The following is a 10,477-nucleotide window of genomic DNA, read 5'->3' as shown; positions in this document are numbered from 1 at the left end:
CTTACAACGCCGGTACCCACCTTAGGCCTACGGCGATTAACCTCTTTGGCGGATATCTGGCCTGCTAGATAAATATCTTGTTTATGTTTCTCTCCTAGAGAGTTAAACTTCTTTAAAATTTTGTTCCTCGACTCCTCTTTAACATATTCAAAACATTTAAACTTACATTTACAGTCCTTCCCAGTCACACGAACCTCAACTTCTTTTCCAACACTGTTTATATGTGCCTTACCCTCTGCACTTTTCCTCTTCCGTATGTTTCTCTTCCAAGCCTTTTCTTTTCTTGATTTCCTCTTTTTAACAGTAACAACTTCAGCATCACTTTCTTCACTAGCACCGATACTACTTGGTTGATACAAATCAGATGAACCATCACTAAAATCGAGTAGACTCGCCTCACTATCAGACATGTTATTAGAATAAGCTAAATCAAACTCTTCATTTAACCAAACATAACCTTAGTCAACAAAATCAAACTATTCATTTAACCAAACATAACCTTAGTCAACAACAGACAACAAAGACTAAGCAAATGAAATAAACTGCTTTAATAGCCAGCTGCAGTAGAGAGTAAGAAGAAGAGAGCCAGCTGCTCTTGCCGCAACTAAATTTACCCGCTTTGGTTGGGCCAATACGGAGTCAGCTCCTGGAGCTGCCTCCGTATTGGCCCACAATTGAAATACACGTAAAGTTAAATAGCATGCTGTCGCCGTATTTACTAACGGAGTTGCCTCTTTCTTGCACCAAAATATGGGGAATTTTACGCTGGTCATGCCAACATTGAAAACGAAAATTTGGAAAAAAATTGAGCTGCCTCTTTCTTGCTGCAGGCCCTTCGGTAAATGTTCACTCTCTTGTTGGTAAATGTAACCATTTGGTTTTCAAATTCAGTTGAAATATAGGTTACCACTCGCTTGTCCTTCCATTTCCCGATCAAAACGCTCTCTCCAAACCTTGCAATAGTTTCCCCCTTTTTCAACACCGCCGACTTTACGTCTTGTAGGACGTTTTTGCGATCTTTTCTGAGCGTACCTGTACAGTAAGTGTTCTTGGCTAATAGTTTAGAGGCCAATGAAAAACTATTATAAAAGTTATCCATGTAAACTGAATGCCCATTGGTCAGTTTTTCCTTCAGAAGGTGCATTACAACCTTTTCGGTATGCCCTTTTCCTCCTACAAGAGGGTCACTAGATCCTGCATATACATGAAACTTAAGGATTAATCCTGAATGTTCGGTCAGGGTATACAGTTTCACACCATATTTATGGCGCTTGCCTTTTATGTATTGCCGAAAGTATAACCGCCCTCGCCACAATACCATTGCTTCATCTATAGAAAGCTGTTGTTCGGGGTAGTAAACAGCATTCATTTTACTGTTGAAATAATCAACAATGTACTGAATCTTATCCATACTACGAGCTACTGGATGTTGAGGGTTGTGAAAATGTAAGCATCGTAAAATGTTCAAAAATCTGTCCCTGGACATTACTGACCTGAATGCATTCAATTGAAATAAGGGGTCAATTTTCCAATAATCTTGTACCTATTCGATTGAGACGAATAGTGCCTGTGTGGAATAATTCAGTAATTCAGGAACTGTGAGATCAACCCACTTATTTATCCTAGATTTAGGAGTAAGGTCTCTCTTATTATAAAAAATTGTTTGAGCATTGGCATTAGTAAATTTAACAATATTCTCGAGAAAAATGTCATCGAGTAAGAGCTTGAAAAAATCAAATGGCGCGCCAGTGCCTGGAAGGGGGACCAGTATCTCAGATTGCCTAACAAATGTGATAGGCCTCATACCTCCAGTTGTAATGGACCATGTAGGGGGGTCTGCACCAATTTCTGGGTCATCTACACTCAAATACGATGCCTCAGAAGCATCTGAATCATCATCCACCATCCATGCGACGTTGGACGGGGTCGTCAGGAAATCCAGGATCATCGGGATCGCTGTCACCATCGAGGTCTTGGGTCGAAGTACCAGGTCTATTGGGATCCATTTAGTTGAAATAACTAATAATGATCACAAAAACTGTTTTACATCCACTACAATGTATAACAAGTAGTTGTTTCAACACTAAACACCAACACCTTCGAAATTACAAGTCACACGCGGTTTCATGGGAGACCGGTCCAGGTTTTGGGCCGACCGAGAAACTAAGGCAACCAAGCTACAGAGCTCTAGCTATCGATCGAACATAACCTCAAAAGTGCTCGGGTGACCGGCAGAGCCACACTGACAATTCTAAATCCTGCGCGACTGAACGGTCTCCCGAGACCAGGCCGCCAGGTGGTTACGTCATCCCTCCGGTCTCGGGAGACCGGGCCGCAGTCAATGTGTTAAAGGGCTACAACATACTAAATTTTTATCAAAATCGTTAGGGGCATTTTCGAGAAAATCCTATATTTTTCCCTCCATTTCCAGCTGCAGATTTGGTTCTTCCTTCTGTTTACGTTGTTTTTCTTTGTTGATGATCTCCCAGACAGCTTTGGATTTATTGTCAGCACTTGTGATGTATTCTGCAGTGGCTTGTCGCTTGAGGGACCTGAGCTTTAAATCATATGTTTTCTTTTTATCCGACATTGTTATTTTATCATTTACATTTCCGGTAAGCTCGTATCAGTGGAAGACATCTAGAAAATCTTAGTATTTTGACTTCTTCATCATACTGAACCTTCATTTTATGTCCTTTTTTTTCAATAGACATGGTTTAGCCCCTGAGCTGATTTGATGACGATAATATAATATAAATACCTCGTCACAGCTCTGAAGTTTCTGTATATTACAGCTGTTTCGGCATCAAAATGCCATCCTCAAATACACATACATCCACCTGAATTGCCGTTGTTAAACTGTACTCACACACGAACACGATAAAAACATAAAAACACATAAAACAAGAGACAGGCCTGTCGCGTACATGATTGCTAGGAGTACGGAAGCTGACTGGCAGCTGACAGCTGAATCATGTACGCGACAGGTGTGTACAGTTTAACGACTCCAATTCAGGTGGATGTATGTGTATCTGAGAATGGCATTTTGATGCAGAAACAGCTGTAATATACAGAAACTTCAGAGCTGTGACGAGGTTGGGTCGTTTCAAAAATTCGGTCACATTTGGACGTTGACTTTTTAGGAAATTAAACATGATAGAATGGTTAGTTTTTTAATTGCTAATGAATGTTTATGGCTCCCCCAGTATGTTACAGAAGTGAGCACACATAATTTTCAACTTAACCATAGTTAAGCCATAAAAAAAAAAATCACTTTTGTAGGGAGTGAAGTAAAAGTGTAGGGAGTGAGAAATAATGGCGTTTTGATTTTTAAATGTTTATTTCCAACATATTTTACTGCTACAAAAATTATGAATGAGCTTGAAAATTATTGCTAAGAGTAAGTGTAACATCACAAATAAGTCCAGTCTTGTAATTCAGTCTTAAAGTGAGCAAAATATATATATTTATTTATTGAACACATAAATTAACTGGCTAATTATATTTAAATATATAAATGAGTTTCATTCAGCTTGAAAATGAACAAACTATACCGGTAGCCTAATTTATATTGACAAAACAAAATACATTGGCTGGCTTGTTTTAAAATTATTATTTAGCATTTAAATGTAAAGTCACAAGCGAGTTTTGTATTTTCAGTCTTTAGTAACAAAACATTCATTATGGTCTTAACACAATGAATTGGCTGTCTTTTTAACAACAACTGAAGTTAATTTAAATTTAACACTTCTTTGCTAAAAGTTGTAGGTAGATTCATAAGTTAATATAACTCACAAACTAAAACTACTTTACCAGAATACAATTTTTGAATAAAAATTCAAAATAAGTACGGTACGGTATTGTAGTACGTTTTCACTTTTCACAAATATTAATGTCTTCATCAAAACAGTAAACCTCTTTTCTTTTGGTCATTATAATACGAGGTAGGGGAAGTATTGCGACTACATCTTCTAGTTTTACAGCACATTCGTCGTTTTCTTTCACTATAAATTGTTTGCGTGAGTGTTCAAAGCTTCTTAGACCGTTTACCCATAGTGAACCATTTTTCTGGTCAAGCTTCTCTACACTGCAAACGTATCGAAACGATTTATTCCCAAAACCACTGAATTGAACCAAGGCAAAACTTCCAGGGGCTGGTGTTTCAGTGGTTGACATATTTAATGTCGTTGATTGCATCTTGGCGACCTCAATTTGAGGCTGGGTAGAAGGCCCCGGATGAAGTATTTCATCGTTCAAAATCTCGCAGTCCACATCTACTATTTGGGTTGGAGAATGAATGTCCTCAGATATAACTCCAGAAAGATCATGAGTCCCCAGAAGATGCTTTTTGCAGTCAAAACAATGGAAGCAGCTTAATGTTCTCATTTTGAGTTCCTTTGGGTTGTCTTTTAGGAAAACAATCTGGTGGGTCTTCATGGTTCCTTTAAATGGAGGAAGATATTGTGGAATCATTTGCTTGATAGCTTTAATATCATCTTCATGGACAACACAAAGTACTATATTTCGAGTATTTTCCTGCAGGACCTCAACCAATCTTGGCAGGCTATCAATGTCATGTCCTTGTGCAACAACTGTGTCAGCTGTCCTCTTCAAACAGCCGCCGATTCCATCAGGAGCTCCCTTCCCGTGACCAGCAGCTGAATAGTTCCATGTTGCCACAGAAATGTGGTCAAATGATGCAGTTATGGCACTACCCAGTAAATAGAATATAGTGCGATTTCTGTACTGAGTGGCTGGGCTATCTGAGAGGAAGTGAACAGCCTTGATTTTGGGAACAGTGTTTTTAATCATCTGAAAAACGGGCTGTAGATGAGCCCAGACTGCATGAGGCCCATGGTCTAAACTTTGCGATAAAGTGCACATGGATTTTGAAGATACTTGGCTGTAAGCATCTTTTTTAAAGTAAATTTCACAAGTGTGGAGTGTAATTTGTTTGCGACTTCCACCAAAATGAAACGACTGTACCTCTGAAGCGTATTTAAGTGAATAATTTTCACTATAATCCATGTGGATTAGTATTTCTTCTTCGTTCAGCCTCTTCTTAAGGAATCTAAGGGCTCGAAATTGGTGTGAAATGATGCCTTCATGGAATAAGAACTTAGGAAATTCTTTTTCAAACAAGTCAATGGCTTCTAAGGCTGTCATTGTTACAGTTTCTTTAACTGTGTGTTTGGTTTGCTTTTCTACACCATTTTTATTTTTGTATGTTTCCATTTTGTTTACCCATCTACGGAAACAAACTTCTGATGATCCATCAAATAATAAGTAGGGAACCATAAGATCTTTACAATTAGTGCAAGTTCTTTGCAAACATGACGGGTTTTGGCTGTCGCAGCACACAAGGTTAACAAGATCACTAGGCTGAGAATGGCCAATTATGTTAGCTTTGAATAAGCTTGAAGTTAGTAGCTCCATGTTTGCATGGATTGTGCACATACATGTGTCCCTTTCGTTTTGTTTGCGAGAAACGATCCAAAATGGTCTTAGCTTTGTGAAGGTGGTGTAGCTTATTTTGTAATCAACCTGCTTACAGAAGAGGGTGTGAAGCTTTTTAAGAGAACTTGAAAGAATTCGTTTTTGTTTTTTTACCTTTTTCTTTGTAATACAGTCCTTTTTCCCGGGACATAACTTTGAATGTTCATCATCCTCAAGAAATGTTTGCACGTCTTGTTTAACCTTATCACTTATCTTCAACATTTTTGTTCGCATTACGGAATTATTCGTAAGTAAAACACGTTTTTTCCTAAACACTTTTTCTGATATAGATCTCAAGCCTGATAGAAGACGATATTTTTTAAAAGTTTTGGTGTTCCCGCATACAATTTGTCCAAATTTTCTTTTTTCTTTTTTCAAAAGAAGTCCATTGAAACTTTCATGTAGCTGGCGTTTACAGATTTCACCGAAAAGTAGACGTCTCCTAACTTCTTTCTTGTCTCCAGATTTCATTATCCGAGCCACAATCTTACCCGGAGAATTCTTGTCAGTGCTTTTACTTATTTGATGTTTTAACCTAAAAAACTTTTGACGCCATTTGTTTGATAGTTTCTGTAATTCTTTATTCTTTTTCTTAAGTTTCACGTTGTCTCTTGCTACTTTAGCCCTATTTTTCTTCACTTTCTTTCTCCCAGATTTCCGTCGAGATTGAAGTAGGCCTAAGTTGTCTGGTATGGGAGCTTGGACATCGTTGTCACTTTCAGGAGGAGTGTTACTTGCCAAAAAGCTGACTGCCTTCCCTTGTGTTTTTTTCCTCTCGTAAGATCTTTTAGCCCTCTCCCTCCATGCCTTACGTTGAGCCTTCAGATCCCTTCCGCTTGTGATGTCCTTCACTAATTTTACCTGACCTTTCTTCTTCTTCGTGGCATACTTTTTTCTTTCTTTTTCTCGTTCTATTTCTAGCAGTATCGGATCATTTTTTATTCTTTCTCGTCTTCTTTTTGCAGCTTCCTTCCAGTATGCCTTCATCTCAGCCTGGCTCCGTTTTCTTCGAGGACTCATGACTAACCTGGAATTAATGACTTTGTTAACATTTTGTATAAAGTTATATTAATTTTTTTCATAATACAGGCTTTTTTATTAGGCCATATTATTTAATCATCCATTAGTAATATGAATTATTTTAATTAAGTATGCATTCAATTTATTTTGAGTTCCCTTATTTTTTTTTATTTTTTTTACCATATCATCCCCTCACACTCTTACAAAGAAACACAATTTTTTCATAGGCCTAATTAACTAAGCCGGTAAATGGAAATACACAAGTTGTAAATACGTTTTATCAACATTTAATCAACAATTTTATTCAAAAATTGCAAAAAATCTCACTCCCTACAAGAAATTTTCACTCCCTACAATTTAGAAATCAGTGAACATTGTAGGGAGTGAATGAGTAGGGAGTGAGGTTTTTACCTTTCAAGGTCATTACAGACTAGTCAACAATAGAAACTGGCTATTATGAAATGTTATCAATAAATGAGCAATTAACTGCACTTATTGTGTATTATATAGTTATATTTCACTTACCAGTACGAAAATGCATCAAGAGTAGGTAGTGAGGGTCAAAAAAACCACGCATTTACTTGACTTTCCAGTGACTTCAGTAAATCTCACATGGAATGGTCTAGAAAAGTGAAACAAACCTTACAGACGCCATATTAGATCAGGGTTGCCAATAGCACTGAAACTGCATGAAAATTTCCCTTCTCTGTCAGTTGAAAATAATTATTGAACTTTTTGTAGGGAGTGATATTAAACTGTGTGACACACTTGAAACGAACGAAAAAGTTGACTTGCATTAGTCTAATTTATTTTTCAAAGGCTTATATTAATTCTATACATAACATTGTTCCATAATATCTCAGTTTTAAGCTTCCAATATATATGTTCCACGAATAAGAGGTTATGAAAGTTACTTACCTCTAGCCAGTGACAGTAGTAGGGAGTGAGAAATCAGCACTTTAGTATTTTTTCCTGGATTCCCTGGTTGCTGTTTTCACCAATATACCCATGGTACTTCAACATCCTTATGGGTAGATCATAATAAAAATTTTAGATAAGAAACCCTGTGTTATTTGACCCTAATATTTTCCATTGACATAAATGAGACCGAATTTTTGAAATGACCCATTTATATTATATTATAGTCTTATTTTTTTGAAAGGGCATGGTCCAATATGAGCCTTATAGTCCTTTGGAATGCAGAGTATGCCTCTTCAGCATCAGGGGCATTGTGCACCTTTATCCAGTTTTCTTTGGAGAGTTCATATTTCATGCTATCCAGGTTTTTTCTTGAAAACATTCAAGAAAACATCTTTTTTGTGACATCTCTGTTTTAGCAGTAACTTCACTCTGTATTTTGACGGTACATGTTTGACCTGTGTGATCTGCTATTCCAGTGTTAATTATAGCGAAATCTATAGCATTATCATGTGTATTCGTACAGATACAGTCTTGAATGGTTAGTGATTCTTGTCGCTGGGAGTGGTAATCTTCTAACTCCAAAAGTTTACAGTTCCTCTTCAAGATAGTTACTACTGGCATTTTCAGTTAGCCTGTCTATATTGATATCGCCCATTAATACAACGGCCTTTGGTGTCAGCTTGAAGTGACTCCAGAACTTTTGATATAATGTCAATGGCTAATCTAGCTTGTCCCCCTGGTGGTCTATACATACGAAGTAAGTAGAGGTTTTTGTTCTTTATCCTTATTTTCACTAATGCTGCTTCAAAAACTAACTCTACACTTTGGTTGGAGATTTCTATTTCTTCTGCCTTGATGACAGCAGTTTCCTGGATTTAGATTGCAACCCCTCCCATTGTATGATCCTTCCTGCAGGAGTATGTGACTAGGTTGTAACCACTAATCTTAGTGAGTAATAAGATATCTGAGCTAAGTCCATGTTCAGTAATCACCAAGATAGCGGACTTGAGTTCACTCATTAGATGATTTATTCTTTCAATCTTTTTCCGAAGACCTTGAACATTTTGGTGAAAAATAGTGATGGAGGTAGTTTTATTTTGTGTAGTAACTAAATGTCCCTGATTATCTCTTCTTTGTGCTTTGGGGTTTGTGTTTTGGTTGTTGCCATTCAGGGGGGATGTTTGATGAAAGAATTTAGATTGATCGATAAACTTAGATTAAAATGTAGATGAAGATAGATAAATAGAGAAAAAAACTAGATGATGTTTCTTAGTGGACTGTATTTCTTTAACTGAACAAAAAGTAAACATGATATAAAATAGTAATATGAGAACAGCTGTTAGAAACAGTAAATTAGGAAAATAACTTTAAACATTCTCCCCCCCCCCCATTGCGCCGAAGGAGCAATACATATTAATCACTGACTTCAATTGGAAGAGGACAAAGCTTGACTATTGGTCTTTTCAGTGAGGTACTTGCTGTTCTCAGAGTGGCTACTCGGGTAAGTCCATCACGACCTGGATGAAGTTCAGTCACTCTTGCTAGCGGCCACTTTGATGGTGGTAATTGCTCATCAACAACAAGAACAACTGATCCAAGTTTGAAGTTGTTGAAGGTACTCCCGAGACCACTTCTTCCAAAATGATTCCAACATTTGGCGAGTTAATTTCCACCGAGTAAGTCTTGATGTGGGTTGGTTTTCTTGATTAGGTTCTGGGATAGTAGTTAAAGATTCGCCAACTAAAAAGTGTGCAGGGGTTAGGATTGCTAGATTGTCTGGATCTTCTGTAAGCTGGCACAGAGGGCGAGAATTAAGTACCGCTTCTATTTGTACCAGCACTGTCGAAAATTTGAAGTTAGTAGGTAGGTAGGTTGAGATGGTATTTAACTGATTTAACACCAGCTTCCCAATGACCTCCAAAATGTGGAGCAGCAGGAGGGTTGAATTTCCATTCAGTTCCATCATTAGCAAGCAGGGACTTGAGTTGACCTGATTCTGCTGAAGACGATGAAAACAATCTTTTCAGTTCTTTGTCAGCTCCTACAAATGTTGTCCCGCAGTCACTAGTTAAAGTAGCACAGATGCCTCGACGGCTGGTGAATTGTTTGTAAGCCGCTATGAAGGCTTCTGCTGAGTAGTTGGAAACCAACTCTAGATGAATAGCTGAGGTCGACGAGCAGATGAACACCGCAATATAACCTTTGTAGGTTTTTGCTCTCTTTCCATGCCATGTTTTGATTACAAAAGGGCCTGCGTAATCTACACCAGAGTGCAAAAAGGGACGTGATGGTGATGTTCTTGTAGGAGGAAGCTGCCCCATTAATTGTTGAGCTCTTTGAGAGCGATAACGAGCACAAGTAACACACTTTAACAGTTCTCGTTTGACGATAGAAGTCTGCCTCCAACTCTCATTAGACCAGTGTTATCAACAAAGGGGTTAAGACTTATAAGATTAGATTTAGATTTTTCCAAAGGTCTGTTGTTTTGTAACCGCGCGAGCTCATATTTGAAGGCATGTTTTTGAATGAGTTTTACCCTCAACAAAAGAGATGAGTTGAGATCTTGAGGAGTTAAAAATGATTGACATGGATTGACAATGATTGGATGGATTTTTTTGTTTTGGCAATGAACTTTAGACACCAGGAAGTAACACGTAATAGTTTTGGCAGTGTTGAGAAGCGCTCTAGCATTTCTGGTTCTGGTTCAAAGTTTAAAATGTGGCAAGTTGATTGAGGGATTCGCAGTTCAGATTTAGCTGCTTGAGCTGGATCAAACGTCGTGGATGGCCACTCATAAACATCTTTATTCAGCCACGGAGGACCCGTCCACCAAAGCTTATGGTTGCTAAGGATTTTAGCAGTAACACCTCGTGAAGCACAGTCGGCTGGATTTTCATTTCCTGCTACATACCTCCACTTAGCGAGTGGTTCTGTCTCTTGTATAACACTTACTCTGTTACGCACAAAGTCTTTCCATTTTGAAGGTTGATTTGTAAACCAGGTTAGGGAAACCATAGAGTCAGTCCATAACCATGCTTGG

At 38.0% G+C, this 10,477-nt stretch overlaps 1 protein-coding gene across 1 annotated transcript; it reads right to left on the bottom strand.

Annotated features, from left to right (window-relative positions):
- Window positions 1–9,293: 9,293 nt before the first annotated feature.
- LOC128984168 (uncharacterized) lies at window positions 9,294–9,758 on the bottom strand. The gene has a single exon (XM_054403461.1). The coding sequence runs from the start codon at window positions 9,756–9,758 to the stop codon at window positions 9,294–9,296; it is 465 nt and encodes a 154-aa protein (XP_054259436.1).
- Between the last annotated feature and the right edge of the window lie 719 nt (window positions 9,759–10,477).

Source organism: Macrosteles quadrilineatus, unplaced genomic scaffold, assembly GCF_028750875.1.
Source record: "Macrosteles quadrilineatus isolate MER2022 unplaced genomic scaffold, UCM_ALF_1.0 Scaffold_2__2_contigs__length_208266976, whole genome shotgun sequence".
NCBI classification, from domain to species: domain Eukaryota; kingdom Metazoa; phylum Arthropoda; class Insecta; order Hemiptera; family Cicadellidae; genus Macrosteles; species Macrosteles quadrilineatus.
The sequence above is the reverse complement of the archived record's forward strand: the minus strand, read 5'-3'. Positions and strand labels throughout refer to the sequence as shown.

Coding starts and splice junctions, on each gene's coding strand:
- LOC128984168 (XM_054403461.1), bottom strand. CDS start 9,758: ATGGGGCAGCTTCCTCCTACAAGAACATCACCATCACGTCCCTTTTTG.